We start from the raw sequence: 23,581 nt of genomic DNA, 5'->3' as shown, positions 1-23,581 counted from the left end.
CTTCAAAGGGGGTGAAACTATAGACCCAAACTGTTACAAACCTGTATCCATCCTGCCACGCCTTTCTAAAGTCTTCGAAAGCCAAGTTAATAAACAGTTCACTGACCATTTAGAATCCCACCGTACCTTCTCCCCTGTGCAATCCGGTTTCCGAGCTGATCACTGGTGCACCTCAGCCATGCTCAAGGTACTAAACGATATCATAACCGCCATCGATAAAAGAAAGTACTGTGCAGCCGTCTTCATCGACCTGGCCAAGGCTTTCAACTCTGTCAATCACCGTATTCTTATCGGCAGACTCAACAGCTGATAAGAACAACCGATCAATCAACAACGGATCGCTGCCACCGCCCGACTAGCATCACTACTCTGGACAGTTCTGACTTAGAATACGTGGACAACTTCAATACCTAGGTGTCTGGTTAGACTATAAACTCTCCTTCCAGACTAATATTTAGCATCTCCAATCCAAAATTAAATCTAGAACCGGTTTCCTAATTCGCAACAAAGCCTCCTTCACTCACGCTGCCAAATATACCCTCGTAAAACTGACTATCCTACCGATCCTTAACTTCGGCAATGTCATTTACAAAATAGCCTCCAACACTCTACTCATCAAACTGGATGCAGTCTATCACAGTGCCATCCGTTTTGTCACTAAAGCCCCATATACCACCCACCACTGCGACCTGTATGCTCTTGTCAGCTGGCCCTCGCTACATATTGGTCGCCAAACCCACTGGCTCCAGGTCATCTATAAGTCTTTGCTAGGTAAAGCCCCGCCTTAACTCAGCTCACTGGTCACCATAGCAACACCCACCCATAGCACACTCTCGAGGAGATATATCTCACTGGTCATCCCCAAAGCCAACACCTTCTTTGACTGCCTTTCCTTCCAGTTCTCTGCTGCCAATGACTGCAACGAATTGCAAAAATCGATAAAGTTGGAGACTCATCTCCCTCACTAGCTTTAAGCATCACCTATCAGAGCAGCTTACCAATCGCTGCAGCTGTACACAGCCCATCTGTAAATAGCCCATCAAACTACCTACATCATCCCCATGTTTTTATTTACTTTTTATGCTCTTTTACGCACCACTATTTCTACTTGCACATCCTCTTCTGCACATCTATCACTCCAGTGTTAATTTGCTAAATTGTAATTACTTCGCTACTATGGCCTATTTATTGCCTCCTCCATTTGCACACACTGTATATAGATTTTTCTATTGTGTTATTGACTGTTCGTTTGTTTATTCCATGTGTAACTCTGTGTTGTTTTTGTCGCACTGCTTTGCTTTATCTTGGCAAGGTCGCAGTTGTAAATGAGAACTTGTTCTCGACTGGCCACCTGGTTAAATAAAGGTGAAATAAAAAAAATAAAAAAATAATATTGTAACTTTATGACAACACCCAAATGGATACTGTCATTAATATGGATCTTCAATAATTACACATAATTATTACTTCTGTATCTGTTTAGTTAGTCACATGTTCAACTATCATCAGCTGATCCAGGAAATAATTTTCTGAATGACAGTCACATGACAAGATCCCGACATGCAACAACAACCAAAGTGCTTCTTCATGCATTACTCTGGTAAAGACAGTTATGCCGTGCTCCACGTTGGATCCAACATCCCTACTTTGGTCATAATGTGTAGAGAACTGTTCCTTGATGGATAGGCTATTGTACAACACAGTGAGCTATTTTCCTATTTTCGTGTACAATCCCTCATTGTCAGGCTGATGGAAAAAACTAGCCAAATAACATTTTACTGGTTGAAGTGTTTTTTTAAGTACAAAGCGGTTGATTTGCGATGATGACACAAACATTATATTAAGCAGGACATTCAAATGAGCCTTACAATTATAATCCAAAGTAGTGTGAAATGCACTCATAAGCAACCTGGAAATGGAGGTTACTCCCCTGAGTTTTCCCCCATTCACATTCAGAATACATTGTGAAAAACTCAAATCTTTAATCACCATTTTTGCTCCAGGCAGATATACTACATCCATAACTTTCGGTTTCCTCATTAGTGGGGAGGAGTTTCTACAACCAAATTGCATGTGCATCGCCCTCATGCCGCAATTTTAGCAAACACAGAAAGGGGCCTAAATTGGAGACCAAAAGTCGTCTGGCACACTGCTTAGAGTTTCAACAAAATTGATCATTTATTTCTAGTCTACAATCGTTGATGTTACTACTAATGTGAAAACAAGACAATATGACTATTCTTGCTCATTTTAAGACAAATGTAAAATAACCATTACATTCGGCAGGAACCTTCCGGTTACTTGAACAAAGCTCTAACCACTAGGCTACCTGCCGAATGTAATGATCATTTGAAAGATCGAATCCCCGAGCTGACAAGGTAAAAATCTGTCATTCTGCAACTGAACAAGGCAGTTAACTCACTGTTCCTAGGCCGTCATTGAAAATAAGTTTTTTTTCTTAACTAACTTGCCTAGTTAAATAAAGGTCAAATCAAATTAATTACAGATGTCAATTGTTGTACAACATCATGGCTACACTGTTGGCATCACTTTTACAGTGGATTTCCGCTGTTGTGGGCCTTTTCAAGGACAGCTTTTTTCCATCTACGTAACATTGCAAAAATCAGAAACTTTCTGTCCAAAAATGATGCAGAAAAATTAATCCATGCTTTTGTCACTTCTAGGTTGGACTACTGCAATGCTCTACTTTCCGGCTACCCGGATAAAGCACTAAATAAACTTCAGTTGGCGCTAAATACGGCTGCTAGAATCCTGACGAGAACCCAAACATTTGATCATATTACTCCAGTGCTAGACTCTCTACACTGGCTTCCTGTCAAAGCAAGGGCTGATTTCAAGGTTTTACTGCTAACCTACAAAGCATTACATGGGCTTGCTCCTACCTATCTCTCTGATTTGGTCCTGCCGTACATACCTACACGTACGCTACGGTCACAAGACGCAGGCCTCGTAATTGTCCCTCGAATTTCTAAGCAAACAGCTGGAGGCAGGGCTTTCTCCTATAGAGCTCCATTTTTATGGAACGTTCTGCCTACCCATGTCAGAGACGCAAACTTGGTCTTTACTGAAGACTTATCTCTTCAGTGGGTCATATGATTGAGTGTAGTCTGGCCCAGGAGTGGGAAGGTGAACGGAAAGGCTCTGGAGCAACGAACCGCTCTTGCTGTCTCTGCCTGGCCGGTTCCCCTTTTTCCACTGGGATTCTCTGCCTCTAACCCTATTACAGGGGCTGAGTCACTGGCTTACTGGGGCTCTCTCATGCCGTCCCTGGAAGGGGTGCGTCACCTGAGTGGGTTGATACACTGATTTGGTCATCCTGTCTGGGTTGGCGCCCCCCCCTTGGGTTGCGCCATGGCGGAGATCTTTGTGGGCTATACTCAGCCTTGTCTCAGGATGGTAAGTTGGTGGTTGAAGATATCCCTCTAGTGGTGTGGGGGCTGTGCTTTGGCAAAGTGGGTGGGGTTATATCCTTCCTGTTTGGCCCTGTCCGGGGGTGTCCTCGGAGGGGGCCACAGTGTCTCCTGACCCCTCCTGTCTCAGCCTCCAGTATTTATGCTGCAGTAGTTTATGCGTCGGGGGGCTAGGGTCAGTTTGTTATATCTGGAGTACTTCTGCTGTCCTATTCGGTGTCCTGTGTGAATCTAAGTGTGCGTTCTCTAATTCTCTCCTTCTCTCTTTCTTTCTCTCTCTCGGAGGACCTGAGCCCTAGGACCATGCCCCAGGACTACCTGACATGATGACTCCTTGCTGTCCCCAGTCCACCTGGCCGTGCTGCTGCTCCAGTTTCAACTGTTCTGCCTTATTATGCAGAACAGTTGAAATGCTGGTCATTTATGAACATTTGAACATCTTGGCCATGTTCTGTTATAATCTCCACCCGGCACAGCCAGAAGAGGACTGGCCACCCCACATAGCCTGGTTCCTCTCTAGGTTTCTTCCTAGGTTTTGGCCTTTCTAGGGAGTTTTTCCTAGCCACCGTGCTTCTACAAATGCATTGCTTGCTGTTTGGGGTTTTAGGCTGGGTTTCTGTACAGCACTTTGAGATATCAGCTGATGTACGAAGGGCTATATAACTAAACTTGATTTGATTTGATTTAACCATCTGTCTGACTTTGTTGTTCACACAGGAGAGAGACGGGACTACCGTGGATCCTCTGGGGAGCCTCAACAACATTATGATGCTGACAAGGCAGAGACGAGTCTCTCCACATCAGAACACCTAAAGTAACACCTGCAGAGATCCACAGGGAAGAGATCTCACTGCTGCTCTGACTGTGGGAAATGTTTAAAATCTTAATCAGAACGTAAAATACACCTGAAAAATCACGGGAGAGAAGCCCTACTGCTGCTCTGACTGTGGGAAGAGTTTTACTCTGTCAACCAGCCTGATATCACACCAGAGAACACACACAGGAGAGAAATCTTATAGCTGTGATGAATGTGGGAAGATTTTTACTAGGTCGTTCAGTCTTGTTGTACACCAGAGAACACACACTGGAGAGAAACCTTATAGCTGTAATCAATGTGGGAAGAGTTAGGTTTCATGTGGCGGCCAGAGAGCACACCAGAGAACACACACAGGAGAGAAACCTTTTAGCTGTACTCAATGTAGGAAGAGTTTTACTACATCTAGCTATCTAACTATACACCAGAGAGAAACTTTATAGCTGTGATCAATGTGGGAAGAGTTTTACTATGTCTAGCAGTCGGACTAGACACCAAAGAACACACACAGGCGAGAAATCTTATAGCTGTACTCAATGTGGGAAGAGTTTTACTTGGCTAAACAACCTAGTGTCACACCAGAGAACACACGTAGAGAAACCGTATAGCTGTGCTCAATGTAGGAAGATTTCTACGACATCGAGCTATCTAACTATACACCAGAGAACACACACAGGAGAGAAATTGCATAGCTGTAATCAATGTGACAAGAGATACTCTGAAAAAAGAGCTCTGATTAAACATCAGAAAATACATGGAGTTGTTTCATGATATCAATGAATCAATGTCCCAATGTAGAAGCCTAAACATTTGCCCCCTGTTCTATTGATTTCAGAATGATATGGATATTAGTCTCAGGGGAAAGATCCAGACTGAATTGAAAGAGTACTATTTATGAGATTTAACAAAAAAGTTGTGTTCCACTTACCATGTTGGTGACCCACTTGAATCAAAATGCAACACTTCAAAATGTAGCGAGCTGTTATCTACAAATTGGCCTGTAACCAGTGATGTACACATTATTCCCAGATTCCGTGTGGTTTTTAGCAGTTCGTTTTAACAGGATGTGGAACCTCATCTCTCTCCTCTTGGCACAATTGATTTCAACATGATATCGATGAGTGATGACAAATAAGTGTTGTGTTCCGTTGTTCAGTGGCCCCTAAATTTAAATGCATCACTTGAAAATGTAGCTGACTGTCTTCTGCAGGTTGTCCTCTAACCAGTGAGGTAAAATATACCTCCCATGTCCATGTTGTTTTTTAGTTGTGTTAGTTTCAACAGCACATACAACCTGATTTCCCCCTAATCGATATCAGTGATTTATTGCTACTTGTCAAAACAACAGCATTTCTGGTGCTTGTGCAGTTTATAAGGTGCTTGTTTTAAAAATACAAGTAATATGATTATTGTGGCAGATGTTTGTGTATATAGCACCTGTTATGTTTAGGATTTCAATTTATCACAAACTGTTTCTACATATTGTTTATTGATTTGGACACGTTAAAACATTGTTTTGACATTGGGGATATCCCACCTAGCAAAATGTAACTGAAAAGACTTTGAAAAGAAGACTATGCAACCAAATATTTCAGTTTTACATTTCATGTAACATTTAGTATAATTATTAATGTAACCAACTGACCATTTTTGGTACAATTATATTGACATTGTTGCCCTGCTTTTAGGGTTAATTAATTCTCAGATGTGTCAACCCAAATGTACTAGTGCATGACATTGTGGATTGGGCCCCATCCAACAACATGCCTATCTCGTGAACCCTGAAAAGAGAGAGAAGCTCTGCAGTGAGGTGGAAAGTTACTACGGATATTGCAGGAGTTTGAAGGAGTGGGGGAACAGCCTGCCAGGCTTCCTCGAGGTCGAAATGAGGGATTTGGTGGAGGAGTTAGCGGGGATGGGACGTTGTGTCTCCCCGCTACCTCCTTCACCAAAGAAGAAAGGGATGAAGAGGGGGAGCTTGGCAGGAAGTGAGAGGGGGGTGGGGGGGGGGCTAAGAGAGTGGCGGGGAGGGGAGGGTAATTTTTCCTCCCGGTTTGCCTCAGCCCCTTGCATTTTAGTGGATGACTCCAGTGAGGGGTCGGTGGGCTGTTTGCTAGAGGGATCCCAACTCCTGTTTGAGGAGATGGGGTCCCCTACATGCAGCCCCGAGGCAAACAGGGAGGGGGGGGGTGGTGGGTGGGGAGGGAGGACCCAACACACTGCCTGGGTCATGGGTTGGGATGGAGGACGGGGGGGCGTCAGGAGTGGAGAGGACGTCCCCGCCGGTGGAGATGGACCAGGGGAGCATCGGGTGAGTCTCCTGGTTTTTTCTTTGGTTTTTGGGGTTTATTTGTTGAAAAAATTAAATGAATAGTTCTGTTTCTTTTTTTAGTCTAAATGTTAGGGGGTTAAGGGATAATGTTAAAAGGAGGGCGGTTTTTTGTTATTTAGAGGGTGTGGGGTTTGATTTCTGTTTTTTACAGGAGGTTCACCTGAGGGATGGTGGGGATGTGTGTAGATTTAGGAGGGAGTGGGATAAGGGAGAATCTTTTTGGGGCATAGGAGGGGTGCACTCAACAGGAGTAGGGATTATGTGTGGGAACAGAGAGGTTAAGGTAGAGAGCACTTTTGTTATAATGCAGGGTAGAGTATTGGGGATAGATGTCAAGTATAGAGAAGCTAGATATAGGTTAATTGGGGTGTATGGGCCACAGGTGGCGGCATACAGGAGGGAGATGGTGGACTGTCTGGCGCCCCTGTGTGTTACAAACAGGCACTTGGTGATAGGAGGGGATTTTAATATAGATTTAGGGGTAGGTGGTGATAGCAGTGCAGGCGCAATCACTGGGCTAATGGCTTGCCATGGTCTGGTTGATGGTGGCATGCACACTACTCCGGCAATGGTCGGTCCTACATGGCGCAACTCCAGGGGGGTTGCGCGGAGGCTCGACTACATTTTTGTATCCAGGTCTTTGGGTCAGTTGTCTGGGCGGCTGTTGCCTGTTTTCTTCACGGATCACGACGGGGTGTTCCTGCAGGTGGGGTCGCCAGTCTGCCTCTTCGGTAGGGGGTACTGGAAGTTAGATCGGGATATACTGGAGGAGCAGGCTTTCGTTGACGCATTTTTTTGTTTCTTTCGGAGGCTTGACGGCCTCCGGTCCATGTGCGAGGGGGTGTTAGAGTGGTGGGATTATTTAAGGTGAGGATTAGGGCTTTTATAATAGGATATTGTAGAAGGAAAAAAAGGGAGGAAAGGAGGGAGGTGGATCGTATCCAAAGGTTAATTGAACTCGAGTACGAGGCAGGCAACCTCGGCGGGTCGATTGACTGGGAGAGATTCGCAGCCCTAAAGGCGCAGCTCAGGGAGCTGCAGGAGCAGAAGGCTCGAGCTTTCCTGGAGCGTGCGCATAGTGGCTTTCTAGAACATAATGAGACTTGTTCCCCTATGTTCTTTAAGTCGGTTAGGGCCAGGCAGAGTAGGAAGGTAATGCATGGAGTTAGGGAAGATAATGGTAGTATAGTAAGTAAACCAGAGGAAATGGTCAGGGTGACAACTGATCATTTCCAAGGTTTATTTAAGGAAAGGGAAATAGATGTAGAGCAGGGAAACGTGTTTTTAGAACACTTGTCCCGGCGGTTGCCAGAGGACATTAGAGACGTGATGGAGGCCCAGATCTCACTAGAAGAGGTTGAGAGCGCTCTTAGGAGGATGGGAAAAGGGAAGGTGCCTGGGATGGATGGGCTGCCGGCTGAGTTTTACCTCAAGTTTTGGGGTATATTTGGACCAGTGGTTCTCGAAGTCTTGAAGGCCATCCTTGAGACGGGGGTCCCGGGGGGATCAATGGCTGTTGGTGTGCTGTCACTTCTTTATAAGAAGGGGGAAGCAACTGACCTTGGCAACTGGCGGCCATTGACCATGCTGTGCATAGATTACAAGATTCTTGCAAAGGTTTTAGCAGACCGGTTGCGCACAGCCCTTCCCTACGTCGTCCACGAGGATCAGACGTGCGGGGTAGAGGGCCGCTCTATAAGATGGAACCTACAGTTGATCAGGGATTCCATCGCTTGGGTTGAAGATAGAGGGCTGCCTTTAATGGTAGCAGCGCTAGATCAGGCGAAAGCTTTTGATCGCGTGAATAGATCTATTCTATTCAGGGTGTTAGGTAGATTAGGATTTGGGGAGAAGTTTATAGGATGGATTCGTACATTATATGTCGGAGCGGGGTGTCGAGTTAGTGTAAATAGTCCCTTAGGTGACGTTTTTGACCTCTCCTCTGGGGGCTGCCATTAGGGCAGACACAGGGGTGGAAGGCTTGTTGATCCCTGGAAGTGGTGGGCTGCGTGTTAAGATGACGCAGTACGCCGACGACACTTCCTTGCTGTTGTGCAAGGACTCGTGCCTGACAAGGTCCCTTGCCATCTTTGGGGATTTCACCCGAGCGTCGGGAGCAGTTCTGAACCATGCAAAGTCTTCCGTCAAGTTTTTCGGAAGATGGCGCGGTAGAACGGATGTGCCTGGGGGTTTATCTCTCTGCGAAGGGGCCCTGAGGATTCTCGGGGTTCATTTTGAGACCTCCGGCTCAGCGACGCTAAACTGGAACATGCGTATCGCAGTGGTACAGAGGAAGCTAGCAATGTGGAAGGCTAGGTATTTGTCTTTTATGGGCAAATTCCTGGTCCTAAAGGTGGATGTGTTGCCGTCTCTTTTGTATTTGGCGTACATCTACCCATTGCCGGCTTGTCTGAGGAGGCCTCTAGTGAGGCTTGTGTTTCAGTTTATGTGGAGTGGCAGGTGCGAGTGGGTCGCCAGGGCACGCATGATCTGTCCCATCGGGGAGGGAGGTAGGGGGGTACCACATTTCCCCCTCAAGCTGGACTCAATTTTTGTTTCTTTCTTGTTAGCGGAGCTTGCTCAGCCAGTGATACACCCGTCCGGTTACCTCCTTCGTACCAGGCGAGAAGCGTAATGGTGTGGTCTAACGCGGGTCCTCGGGCGGAACAGCTGCCATGGCACTTTGGCCATGCGGCAAAGTGGCTGTGTGCGCATCCCGAGGTTGAAGTTGCCCGAGTAGGTTTAGATCACAGGCACCTGTACGAAGAGGTCAGGCAGGCAGGGAGTCCTGCGCCTGTAGCGGGCATCTCGTCAGTGGTCTGGGAGGGAGTGCAGGCGCGGGGCCTGGACAACAGGCTCAAGGACCTGAATTGGTTGGGCCTCCATAAGTGCTTGCCGGTACTTTCCATCTTGTACCAGTATAGTGTGGTGCGATCCCCCACCTGTCCAAGATCTGCTTGTGGCAGGGAGGAGACTGTGCGCCATGCCTTCTGGGACTGTGCCTGTGCCGGACTAGTATGGGCTAGGGCACGGGTGATGCTAGGTGTGGTTAGGAGGGATTTTGTTTTGACATGGGCTAGGCTAGAGAGAGGCGTAGGGAGAGCAAAGGGAACGGATAGGGACAGGTTTCTGCTCTGGCTTCTCATGAGTCTCTTTAATTAAAAAGGGACTGTGGGAAGCCAGGCAGAATTTAGTCAAGACAGGGAGAGATTGGGGGGTGGAAGGGATAGTGAGAAGGGTGGAAGGTGATTTGAGGGGGAGGATGAAGAGGGAGGAGAGGAAGTGGGGGAAGCATGCGGCACGGGAGAGGTGGAAAGGGGGTTTAGGGCAGGGAGTGTTAGAGTGAGTTTGGTAAGGGGATAGATTAGGGAAAGGGTTAGGTATTGGTTAGGTATGATGGGGAGGGACGATGCTCCCCTGAGGTTTGTTTTTGTTTGATGTTTTTGTAAATAGAATTAATTAAGAATGAATGAGAATTATGGATTTTGTAATAGTATGAATGGTATTGATTGTAATAAATTATTTTAACCACCTTTTTGGTTTGCTTCCTGTCTTTGAGTTTGTGGATTTTTCTTTTGTTTGCCTCTTCATGGACAGATTTAGTGGGTCTCATGGTGGGTGTCTTTTCGGTCCCAGTTGTTGTTACTTGTCAAGTTTCAGTGGACACTCCCATAGTCTTTCAGAGCCCCTCCTAAAAAAAACAACAAGCTTGTATTTTGGGTTAGATATTGCATTCAATTAATATTTTAATCCATGGCATTTCCTTTGGGTGCCCATTGGTCTTTCAGTTGTTAGTCTTCTGTTTGTTGTGTACTAAATATTTATTGTTTCCTTTCATTACTTTACTTGTTTTTTCCTGTGAAGCCATTGTGTTGCATCCATGTATGAAATGTGCTGTATAAATAATGCTGGATTTGATTTCAACAAATGAACCCAATGACTGACCAATCAACAGACTCTTGGTCCCTCTTAGTATGAAAATCAGTATCAATCGCACGTTTCAAGCCTGCTGCAGGTGTGGTGGAGTGGTAAACACCACCTCCGGCTCTACCAGGGGATTGAGGTGGTCTCCCACAGCTCTGCTTTTGACTGCCCCTGCAACACAGAAACACATTTAGTAATATTATATACATTTGTATAAAGTACATTTTACACAAATTACCTTCATAATATCAAATAACAAATGTGTGTGACTGAGAGAAAATTAACTTTCATACAGCCAAAAGGGGTGAGAAATTACACCAATATCAGTGGACAATTTGCACTATTTTAAATAAACATAGATGATAGAACATATTCCCTTTTGCTTATGTCATGAACCACTAAGGGGACATACATATTTACCATCTAAACCATGTGTGACTTCTCACCTCTCTGGCTGTAGAAGTGTTCTTCCTAACCAGTCCCTCAACAGCTCTCTGACTGAGCTCCACCCTCAGTGGGTATTCAGAGGACAGGAAGGCTGAGGAGGGATGGAAGGATGAATGTATCAGTCACTCAATAAAGTGTAAAGCTGCTTTCTATGCTCTGACAAAAATACCTATTTTAGTAGTTTGTTAAAGTAAATAAGGCTTTATGACTGCAGAATACCAACTATCAATCACTTAGATCATGTATTTTCAGGTAGAGATACATCATTGGGACGTCCCTAGCCCGTTGAAGTTGACATTTAAAATGGTTAAGGTTAGGGTTTAGGGTAGGGATGACCCAAGGATCCCAGATAGCATTGACCATCGTGCATTCTTCTGTCTCTTTTACAAAGCAGGTGTAAAATAAATAGACAAGACAAGTAGGCACGCAATGCATTATGGTCATTGTAGTTAAATTATACCAATGGCTGATGGAACATATTCCCTTTTTTCTTCCTTTATTTAAATTGACAAGTCAGTTAAGAACAAATAATTTTTTACAATGACGACCTGGGAACAGTGCCTTCCTAATGATTTATGTGGCCCATGTACCCAGTGTAACTTTACACTGGGTACATGGGCCACAGTTGACGGTTGATTGGCTATCAGACAAGGTTCGTTACGCTGCTAGCTGGTAGGACTGCTTTGCTGGATTATACTATAGCTGAGATCCCAATACCCATGTAGACATCGCTCACTGACAGATCAATGAGGTCAGATCCCAATACCCATGTAGACATAGCTTACTGACAGATCAATGAGGTCAGATCCCAAATACCCATGTAGACATTGCTAACTGACAGATCAATGAGGTAAGATCCCATGTAGACATAGCTTACTGACAGATCAATGAGGTCAGATCCCAATACCCATGTAAACATAGCTTACTGAGAGATCAATGCGATCAGATCCCAATACCCATGTAGACATAGCTTACTGACAGATCAATGAGGTCAGATCCCAATACCCATGTAAACATAGCTTACTGACAGATCAATGAGGTCAGATCCCAATACCCATGTAAACATAGCTTACTGACAGATCAATGAGGTCAGATCCCAAATACCCATGTAGACATAGCTTACTGACAGACCAATGAGGTCAGATCCCAATACCCATGTATTGCAAACAGGTCGATTGTAGCGGTAGTCGTTTCGATGGTGATGTACTTTACAGTTATTTCGACTGCGGTGGTTATTGGAGTCGTGGTTTCCTGGAAGAAACCGTTGTTGTGCATCATCTTTCAACGCTCCAATACCTGATAATGACCAAACCTGTATCGGCTATTTGGGAATTAAACTTTAATTAACCTGAAAGCGTTGCTTCATAGTAGAGACATCTGTTGGGTTGGTAGAATGTGGAAAGACCCACCTCATTGGTCAATATTCCCTGTAGTAGAAACATCTGTTGTGTTGGTAGAATGTGGAAGTAGGTTTTAAATTCATACTTATTACAAATCTGCAGTTGTCTGACTATTATATTATTATTTATTGAAAGAAAAGTAAAAATGCACTTTTTGCCTGGAAATAAAATGAAAATGTATCTGCATTAACCACGCTAGTCTTCATTCACCTTGGTAGCTTCCTAGCGGAATCATTCAAGCTGTTCAGACTGCTTCGGTGTATATTTGCCTCTGTATTTGAAACATAATTATGTCTTTTAACTAGTTTCCCTGTTTAATGTCATATTTCCGTTTAGTCGGGTAACGGTATCTGACTTTATTAATTAGCCTATCACTAGGCTAGTCGCTAACTTATACGGAGACTTGATTACACACAGGTGGATTGTATTTATCATCATTAGTCATTTAGGTCAACATTGGATCATTCAGAGATCCTCACTGAACTTCTGGAGAGAGTTTGCGGCACTGAAAGTAAAGGGGCTGAATAATTTTGCACGCCCAATTTTTCAGTTTTTGATTTGTTAAAAAAGTTTGAAATATCAAATAAATGTCCTTCTACTTCATGATTGTGTCCCACTTGTTGTTGATTCTTCACAAAAAAATACAGTTTTATATCTTTATGTTTGAAGCCTGAAATGTGGCAAAAGGTCGCAAAGTTCAATGGGGCAGAATACTTTCGCAAGGCACTGTAGTGGTTGGCAGGATAATATTTATGAATAATTTTAAAGGAAACTTCCTTAATTTTGTTAACAAGTAGGTATGTGTGTGGCAACTCCAAACTTTTTCCCAACAGATATGAACAATAAATCCATTCCAATAAGGCACGACATAAGGTATAGATACAACATCCTGCTGAAACAAGGATCGTATCTCTCTGTTGTTGAATGGACCAAAAGAGAAAAAAATCTTTCCTACTGATGAGTCAACAGGGTCAATAGAAGGTAGGCTCTGAGGGTCAGGTCTTGACATATTCCTGAATAATAAAGCAACACCGGAGGGAATGGCATCTAAAACAATTGCACAATCTTTAGGTGTTACAGGGACCTTGTAAAGTATAAGAATAAGAATTCTTTATAACTGAGTAAAAGACCCTCTGCATTTAACAGTTGGCTCACCAATAGGATATTATTTCGGAACCAATATTCTAAAAACAGAGAGGTATTTTTATACAATATATCCCGATTATTCCATATATAATATGGCTACTTGACGGAGTAATACTCTTCCCACATTTATTACAGCTATATGATTTCTCTCCTGTGTGTATTCGCTGGTGTATTTTAAGTTCTGATGAAGATTTGCAATGTTTCCCACAGTCAGAGCAGCAATTAGATTTCTTCCCTGTGGGTCTTTGCTGGTGTTTCTTGAGGAGTTCTGATCTGGAGAGACTTTTCTCTGCCTCGTCAGCATCATGATGTTGTTGAGGCTCCCCAGAGGATCCACGATAGTCCCGTCTCTCTCCTGTGTGAATGACAAAGTCATTCAGATGGATAAAGGCCCACAACAGCAGAAATCCACTATTTATTGTTTATAACACTCTCAAGTGTTGTTTTTTGCCATTATTGTTAGCCTGCCACACACACACACTATACAATACATTTATTAAACATAAGTTCGTCACAACCCGGCTGGTGGAAATTGACAGAGGACCAGGGCACAAAAAATAATATAAATCAATAATTTTGCTCTTTATTTAACCATCTTACAAATAAAACCTTCTTTGTTAATTGAAAATTGTGAATAACTCACCACAGGTTAATGAGATGGGTGTGCTTGAAAGGATGCACATAACTCTGCAATTTTGGGTTGTATTGGAGAGTCCCAGTCTTAAATCATTTTCCACACACAGTCTGCCCCTGAACAAGGCAGTTTCCTAGGCCGTCATGGAAAATAAGAATTTGTTCTTAACTGACTTGCCTAGTTAAATAAAGGTAAAAAAAGAAATAAACATCAAAGCCTTTCTTAAAATCAATACACAAGTATATATTTTTAAACCTGCATATTTAGTTAATATTGCCTGCTAACATGAACTTCTTTTAACTAGGAAAATTGTGTCACTTCTCTTGCAACAGAGTCGGGGTATATGCAGCAGTTTGGGCCGTCTGGCTCGTTGCAAACTGTGTGAAGACTATTTCTTCCTAACAAAGACAGCCAACTTCGCCAAACGGGGGGATGATTTAACAAAAAAGCGTTTGCGAAAAAAAGCACAATCGTTGCACGACTGTATCTAACCATAAACACCAATGCCTTTCTTAAAATCAAAACACAGAAGTATATATTTTTAAACCTGCATATTTAGCTAAAATAAATCCAAGTTAGCAGGCAATATTAGCCAGGTGAAATTGTGTCACTTCTCTTGCGTTCATTGCACGCAGAGTCAAGGTATATGCAACAGTTTGGGCCACCTGGCTCGTTGCGAACTAATTTGCCATAATTTTACGTAATTATAACATTGAAGGTTGTGCAATGTACAGGAATATTTAGACTTATGGATGCCACCCGTTAGATAAAATACGGAACGATTTCGTATTTCACTGAAAGAATATACGTTTTGTTTTCGAGATGATAGTTTCCGGATTCGACCATATTAATGACCTAAGGCTCGTATTTCTGTGTGTTATTATGTTATAATTAGGTCTATGATTTGATAGAGCAGTCATTCATCCAAACAGCAATTATGTGCGTTTTGCCACTAGCTCTTCGCAATGCTTCAAGCATTGCGCTGTTTATGACTTCAAGCCTATCAACTCCCGAGATTAGTCTGGTGTAACCGATGTGAAATGGCTAGCTAGTTAGCGGGGTGCGCGCTAATAGCGTTTCAAACGTCACTCGCTCTGAGACTTGGGAGTAGTTGTTACCCTTGCTCTATATGAGTAATGCTGCTTCGAGGGTGGCTGTTGTCGATGTGTTCCTGGTTCAAGCCCAGGTAGGAGCGAGGAGAGGGACGGAAGCTATACTGTTACACTGGCAATACTAAAGTGCCTATAAGAACATCCAATAGTCAAAGGTATATGAAATACAAATTGTATAGAGAGAAATAATCCTATAATTCCTATAATAACAACAACCTAAAACATCTTACCTGGGAATATTGAAGACTCATGTTAAAAGAAACCACCAGCTTTCATATGTTCTCATGTTCTGAGCAAGGAACTTACATGGCACATATTGCACTTTTACTTTCTTCAACAGTTTGTTTTTGCATTATTTAAACCAAATTGAACATATTTCATTATTTATTTGAGGTTAAAATAAGTGTTAATTCAGTATTGTTGTACTTGTCATGATAAATTGGCAGATTAATCGGTATCATTTTTTTTGGGGGGGGGGGTCCTCCAATAATCGGTATCGGCATTGAAAAATCATAATCGGTCGACCTCTAGTCTTAACAGTGCAAATTGCCAATGCAGGATACTCTGAGCGCAGCCCAATCCAGAAATCTGGCGGTGGCTTCCGATTAAATAACATTTTCACAGAACCGCTTGTTGCAATTTTGATGAGGTTCTCGTTAAGATATCGGTAAGTGGACTGGAGGCAGGGCATGAAAGGGACTACGAATCCAGTTGTTTGTGTCATCTGTTTCGGGAAAGTACCTGCGTAATTGCGCACCCAACTCAGGTGCTTCGCTATATCACATTTGACATTGTCCGTAAACTTGAGTTCAATCGCACACAAAAAAATCATACAATGATGGAAAGACATGTATGTTGACAGAGAAGAGCTCCTACTTCTTAATCAAAGCCTCATTTTTATCCCGCATATCAAATATAGTTGTGGAGAGTCCCTGTAATCCTAGATTCAGATCATTCAGGTGAGAAAAAACATCACCCAGATGGGCCAGTCGTGTGAGAAACTCGTCATCATGCAAGTGGTCAGACAAGTGAAAATTATGATCACTAAAGAAAACTTTAAGCTCGTCTCTCAATTAAAACAAAAAAGGTGTCAATACTTTGCCCCTTGATAACCAGAGCACTTCTGTATGTTGTAAAAGCGTTACATGGTTGCTGCCCATATCATTGCCAATGTTTTCCAGCAAGAGCCTGTCGGTGGATGCTGCAGTGTACCCAAGTGGCGTCAATTGCTTGCAATTGCTTACCACTCTACTATGTCTCCCTGCGCCATCAGTACAGATACCAATATGAGGAGCAGCTACGTTTGGCTACATATGGACCGTTAGTGGAATTCACGTGAGAGAGTAACGGTTAATGTGATTGGATGCTAATTATTTAACTAGGCTACCTGTATTTGACATTGTGTTGCTATTTCACTGAACACTATATGGTTTAATTTTATTTTTGGCAGTGAAACGAGGCTACTCAGGTGAGAAAAAAAACCTCACCCAAATGTATAGCCCTGTTGGAAAATATAAATTAACTGTTTGAAAATGTGAAGAAAATGTATTATTTGTAAATGACAGTATCCATTTGGGTGTTAAGGTGACTCTCGGTTAGAACCATTGAATAGTGCGAACTCTGAAATTATTTAGGATCTGTGCCCATGAAAACTGTTTTCCCAGCGTAATATAAGGAGACACTAAATGTTACATAGGTAGAGTGCATTTTAGAGATCTGAAAACAAAAAGCTGTACGAACAGGACAATAACCTAAACCACAAGGCCAAATCTACACTGGAAGAGCTTACCAAGATGACATTGAATGTTCCCGAGTGGCCTAGTTACAGTTTGGACTTAAATCGTCTTGAAAGTCTATGGCAAGACTTGAAAATGGCTTTCTAGGTATGATCAACAACCAACTTGACAGAACAGGAAGGATTTTGAAAAGAATAATAAATATTCACATGAAGATCAGTCGCCTATTGGATGACATCACGACTTCCCATCAAGCCAACTCCTTGAAGGCCTTACTATGACATCACTCACTCCTAGTTTGCAGTTGTCTAAAAAAGAACACTATTTTGCTCAAAACATGTATTTGTTTCCCTTTAGTGTGTTTGTACTTTACTGTATTTATATATCACTTTTCAACAGCAACGTTTTTAAAAAGTCACTGGAGGACGTCATGAACAATTCTGACAGTACAAAAACATATTCAAGTGTAGAATGCCCTTTTAAAAATAACACATTAGTTCAACAACAGCAGAGTTTGTGTCCCTGTTAAGATGGTACTCCCTGGTGTTTATCAGATCAATGTCCCTGTTTTATAAGATTGTACTCACTGGTGTTAATCAGTTCTCCAGTCTTCTCTTCTTCATCCTCCTCTAATGTGACTAATCTCCCTCCTCATCCTTCATTCCTAAAACGTCTTCCTCTTTTTTCACTTCATCCTCCACTCCAAAAACCGAATATTCCTCTTCTTTCACAGTAACATCCTCCTCCTCTTTCACTCTGAAGGCGTCTTTCTCTTCTTCTTTCACTGTAACAGCCTCACCCTCTACTTGTTTCTGTATTGTAACAGCCTCCTCTTCCTCCTCCTCTTTCATGATAACTTATTTCTCCGTCCAGCAGACCTCCTCTTCTTCAGCAGAAGGAGAGAAACTTAGTGAGCTCATGGTCGGGGATAATAGCTAGTTAGCATTAGCGACTAGAATAGTGCTAACTTAACCAGCCAGCTCGTTGACTTACGTAACTATTCAATTAAATGCGGTAACTAGTTGTTTCCACATAGGTATGTTTAAATCATAGTGGCAAATAAACCACGGCATTGTCTAAAGAACTTGAATGTTCCGACGTTGTTGTCTAGCGAGCTACCGAGGTGGCTGCAGTTGTTGAAGAAGCGTTCCGTCCACTAGATTATACATCACACTAGAAACATCGCCTGAAATACACATATCGCCATCTGCTGTCTGGAGGGAGGAAACGCAGTTGAGGGAAAACTTTTCTTCTTCTTCATTGAATTATAATATTATAAAGCAGTTTAGGGAAACGTTTTTTCCCTCTCCATTAAATAAGAATATTATGTCAACACATACAAAGAGCAACAAGTGTAGTTTGATTAGTTCAGATTTTTGTATGGGAATTAAAAACAAACTCTACATCTACTACACATCTGTATTTCTGATTCAGTCAAATAACTAGATATCAAAATAAGCACATAGTTATTGATACCCTTGATAAAGATGAGCAAAAAGTACTGTGTAAAATAACTAAATAAATAAACTTTACCCACTACCAGGATATTTTAGCCCAAAACCTGGTTTCCTCTCTGCTAGGAGGCTGAAACTTGGCCATAAGTAGATCTTCCAACAAGACACATCAACATCCACAAATAAATTGTTAATTGGGCACAAAATCAACATTTTCAATGGCTATCTCAGTCTTTGGACTTGAACTCCATTGAAAACCTGTGGTTTGAATTGAACAGGGCAGTCCACAAGCACAGACAAAAGAAATCAAGGACCTGGAGAGATTATGTATGGAGGAATGGTCTAAGATCCCACCCAATGTGTTCTCTAATCTCATAAAACGTTTGAGTGTCATTATCCTCCCAAGGGGAGGGTGCTGGAGTATTGAAAACATGGGAGGCAATAATTCAGACCCCTGCCTTTGAGAATGACATGTTAAACTAAATCTTTCTATGAGCAATTGTATTAGTATAAAATAATATAATTTCTTTTTTTCATGTAGATGTATATAATGAACAGACAAGGTCTATACTTGCTTCTACATGGTGTAACAATACATCATATAGATGTATATAATGAACAGACTAGGTCTATACTGCTCCTACATGGTGTAACAATACATCATGTAGATGCGTATAATGAACAGACAAGGTCTATACTGCTCCTACATGGTGTAACAATACATCATGTAGATGTACAGTTGAAGTTGGAAGTTTACATACACTTAGGATGGAGTCATTAAAACTCATTTGTCAACCAACAAACATTTATTGTTATCAAACTATAGTTTTGGCAAGTAGGTTAGGGCATCTACTTTGTGCATGACAAGTATTTTTTCCAACAATTGTTTACAGACAGATTATTTCACTGTATCACAATTCCAGTGGGTCAGAAGTTTACATACACTAAATTAACTGTGCCTTTAAACAGCTTGAAAAATTCCAGAAAATGTTGTCATGGCTTTAGAAGCTTCTGATAGGCTAATTGACATCATTTGAGTCAATTGGAGGTGTACCATCAAGCTCAGTGCCTCTTTGCTTGACACCATGAGAAAATCAAAAGAAGTCAGCCAAAACCTCAGATTGTTTTTGTAGACCTCCACAAGTCTGGTTCATCCTTGGGAGCAATTTCCAAACGCCTGAAGGTACCACGTTCATCTGTACAAACAATAGTATGCACATGTAAACACCATGGGACCACGCAGCCGTCATACTGTTCAGGAAGGAGACGCGTTCTGTCTCCTAGAGATGAATGTACTTGGTGCAAAAAGTGCAAATCAATCCCAACACAACAGCAAAGGACCTTGTGAAGATGCTGGAGGAAATGGGTACAAAAGTATCTATATCCACAGTAAAACGAGTCCTATATCGACATAACTTGAAAGGCCGCTCAGCAAGGAAGAAGCCACGGCTCCAAAACCGCCATAAAAAAAGACAGACTACGGTTTGCAACTGCACATGGGGACAAAGATCATACTTTTTGGAGAAATGTCCTTTGGTCTGATGACACAAAAATAAAACTGTTTGGCCATAATGACCACCGTTATGTTTGGAGGAAAAAGGGGAGACTTGCAAGCCGAAGAACACCATCCCAACCATGAAGCATGGGGGTAGCAGCATCATGTTGTGGGGGTGCTTTGCTGCAGGAGGGACTGGTGCACTTCACAAAATAGATGGCGTCATGAGGAAGGAAAATGATGTGGATATATTGAAGCAACATCTTAAGAGATAAGTCAGGAAGTTAAAGCTTGGTCGCAAATTGGTCTTCCATAAGGACAGTGACCCCAAGCATACTTCCAAAGTTGTGGCAAAATTTGCTTAAGGACAACACAGTCAAGGTATTGTAGTCATCACAAAGCCATGACCTCAATCCCATAGAAAATGTGTAAAGAGCAGCTCACAGATCACTGCACCTGTACATAGCCCATCTGTAAACAGCCCATCTATCTACCTCATCACCATACAGTATTTATTTATCTATCTTGCTCCTTTGCACCCCAGTATCTCTACTTGCACATTCATCTTCTGCACATCTACCATTCCAGTTTTTAATTGCTAAATTGTAATTACTTTGCTACCATGGCCTATTTATTGCCTTAACTCCCTTATCTTACCCCATTTGCACTCACTGTATATAGACTTATTGTTTTCTGTTGTTCTACTGTATTATTAACTGTATGTTTTGTTTATTCCATGTGTAACTACGTGTTGTTGTATGTGTCGAATTGCTTATATCTTGGCCAGGTCGCAGTTGCAAATGAGAACTTGTTCTCAACTAGCCTACCTGGTTAAATAAAGGTTAAATAAATTAAAATGTGTGTTTGAGCAAGGAGGTCTATGAACCTGACCCAGTTACACAAGCTCTGTCAGGAGGAATGGGCCAAAACTTATTGTGGGAAGCTTGTCGAAGGCTACCCGAAACATTTGACCCAAGTTAAATAATTTAAAGGCAATGCTACCAAATACTAATTGAGTGTATGTTAACTTCTGACCCACTGGGAATCTGACAAAAGAAATAAAAGCTGAACTAAATAATTCTCTCTACTATTATTCTGACATTTCACATTAAAATAAAGTGGTGATCCTAACTGACCTATGACAGGGAATTTGTACTATGATTAAATGTCAGGAATTGTGAAACACTGAGTTTAAATATATTTGGCTAAGGTGTATGTAAACCTCCGACTTCAACTGTATCAATCTGGTGTTGGAGGTCATTCCACACTCTGTGGATCTCCTGCATGTATTTTCTGATGTTTAATCAGACTACTTGAATGAGAGTATCTTTTGTCACATTGATCACAGATATAAGGTTTCTCTCCCGTGTGTGTTCTCTGGTGTGATTTCAGGCTGTTTGACTGAGTAAAACTCTTCCCACACTGATTACAGCTATAAGGTTTCTCTCCTGTGTGTACTCGCTGGTGTACTACCAGCTGGCTTGATGTAGTAAAACTATCTGCACATACATCACAGCTATATGGCTGATGTCCTGTGTGTATTCTCTGGTGTGATACCAGGTTGGTTGACAGAGTAAAACCCTTGCCACAATGATCACAGCTATATGGCTGCTCTCCTGTGTGTGTTCTCTGGTGTGATACCAGGCTACTTGACTGAGTAAAACTCTTGCCACACTGATCACAGCTATAAGGCTTCTCTCCTGTGTGGGTTCTCTTGTGTGATACCAGGCTACTTGACTGAGTAAAACTCTTGCCACACTGATCACAGCTATAAGGCTTCTCTCCTGTGTGTACTCGCTGGTGTATTTTTAGTTTTGATGAAGATTTGCAATGTTTCCCACAGTCAGAGCAGCAGTGAGGTTTCCTTCCTGTGGGTCTCTGATGGTGTTTCTTGAGGTGTTCTGATCCGGAGAGACTCTTCTCTGCCTCATCAGCATCATGATGTTGTTGAGGCTCCCCAGAGGATCCACGATGGTCACATCTCTCTCCTGTGTGAACGACAAAGTCAGAAAGTCAATGTAGTGACTGTTTCAATGTTTTTACAAACGTTGACAAATGTATTCTAAGTCTTGTTTTAGTTTGTGTGGTAGGCAGATGAAATAATATACCAGCCACTGGTCAGCAGGAAGATGAAAGAATATGCCACAGATTTTTTTACCAGCCCAAATATTTTTTTGCCATGACTGATTACACCAAAAAACACAACAACAAGAAAACGAATAAGCAGCTTGGCAATGTTTGTAAAACAAGGAATGTAAGTAAGAAGTCATGTGGTAATGTGCTGAGGAGTATTTCTGTCTGTAATAATGCCCTTTTGTGGGGAAAAACTCATTCCGATTGGCTGGGCCTGGCTCCCCAGTGGGCGGGCCTATGGCAGCGCACCTGCCCAGTTATTATATCTATAGATTGGGGCCTAATTTATTTATTTCAATTGACTTCTATGAACTGTAAATCAGTAAAATATTTGAAATTGTTGCATTTATATTTTTGTTCAGTATAGTTAGGAGCTGGGCAATTCAACAGTAATGGACACAATACTCTGATTTTTCAATTTAAAATGTATGCAAAACAAAAACCATTGCTGCTTTAAAACCACGTTTGTGTACAAATATGAGTATTTACTGGTGTTACTCTGACCTGTCTCCTCTCCTTCCACTTCAAAAACTGCATCCTCTTCTTTTACTGTAACATCCTCCTCCTCTTTCACTCTGAACGCGTCTTCCTCTTCTTTCACTGAGACATCCTCCTCTTCTTCTTTCACAGTAACAGCCTCACCTTCTACTTCTTGTTTAACTGTAACATCCTCCTCTTCCTTCTCCTCTTTCACGACAATGTTCAGTCCCAGAGCTTCTTTCTCCGTCCAGCAGACCTCTTCTTTAACAGGAGGAGAGTAGTTTAGGGAGCTCATGTTCGGGGATGTTAGTTATCATTAGCGACTAGGCTAATGCTAACTTAACCAGCCAGCTACTATAGCTGACTAATACAAAATAACGTAATATTAAATTAAATAGGTTTACAAGTAGATACGACAGAAGTGTATCTAAAACACAGTAGCTAATATACACCGAAAGCGTGTAAATAGCTTGAATCTTTCGGCTATGTTGGCTAGCAAGCTTCTGAGGTGATTGACCAGCTGTTTCTAAAGAACCGTCCACTAGATTATACGTCACACTGACAGCGTCGCCTGAAAGACGCACATCGCCGTCTGCTGACTGGAGGGGAAACGCATTTGAGGATCATATTTTATTTTCAGACATGGATTATTTTAAATGGATTTAATTAAATAATATTATTGTATTGAGACAAAGACCTGAATGTGTTGATTGATTAGTGCGAATGTAATTTTTTTACTACAGCACATTTAAGGCAGTTTCATTAGGTCAATTCTAAATAAGTAGCCAGCGACTGTAGGTCTATACTGCTCCTACATGGTGTAACAATACATCCTGTCGATGTACAGTGGGGCAAAAAAGTATCTAGTCAGCCACCAATTGTGCAAGTTCTCCCACTTAAAAAGATGAGGCCTGTAATTTTCATCATAGGTACACTTCAACTATGACAGACAAAATTAGGGGGGAAAAATCTAGAAAATCACATTGTAGGATTTTTTATGAATTTATTTGCAAATTATGGTGGAAAATAAGTATTTGGTCAAT

General features: G+C 42.1%; 3 protein-coding genes across 4 annotated transcripts in view; 2 read left to right on the top strand and 1 right to left on the bottom strand.

Annotated features, from left to right (window-relative positions):
- LOC118369965 (zinc finger protein 239-like) overlaps window positions 1-23,114 on the bottom strand; it is a 32,099-nt gene extending 8,985 nt beyond the window's left edge. The window contains exons 1-3 of one of the 2 annotated variants that reach the window (XM_052498865.1): window positions 22,701-23,114; window positions 17,564-21,913; window positions 11,428-13,849 (exon numbers count right to left, since the gene is read on the bottom strand). In XM_052498865.1, coding sequence (XP_052354825.1) covers window positions 21,183-21,913; window positions 22,701-22,833 — 864 coding nt within the window. In that variant the 5' untranslated portion in view covers window positions 22,834-23,114 and the 3' untranslated portion in view covers window positions 11,428-13,849; window positions 17,564-21,182. Of the gene's footprint in view, window positions 13,850-17,563; window positions 21,914-22,562 lie in introns of those variants that run through there. The other variant, XM_052498864.1, reaches the window with a different exon arrangement.
- The window catches only part of LOC127916588 (zinc finger CCHC domain-containing protein 3-like), a 128,852-nt gene that overhangs the window by 92,646 nt on the left and 12,625 nt on the right, over window positions 1-23,581 (top strand). The window lies entirely within an intron of this gene.
- The window catches only part of LOC127916584 (uncharacterized), a 33,240-nt gene continuing 17,422 nt past the window's right edge, over window positions 7,764-23,581 (top strand). Inside the window, exon 1 of the mRNA XM_052498877.1 lies at window positions 7,764-8,893. Coding sequence (XP_052354837.1) covers window positions 8,595-8,893 — 299 coding nt within the window. The 5' untranslated portion in view covers window positions 7,764-8,594. The remainder of the gene's footprint in view (window positions 8,894-23,581) is intronic.

This window comes from Oncorhynchus keta, chromosome 37 (genome assembly GCF_023373465.1).
Source record: "Oncorhynchus keta strain PuntledgeMale-10-30-2019 chromosome 37, Oket_V2, whole genome shotgun sequence".
Taxonomy (NCBI): domain Eukaryota; kingdom Metazoa; phylum Chordata; class Actinopteri; order Salmoniformes; family Salmonidae; genus Oncorhynchus; species Oncorhynchus keta.
The sequence above is the reverse complement of the archived record's forward strand: the minus strand, read 5'-3'. Positions and strand labels throughout refer to the sequence as shown.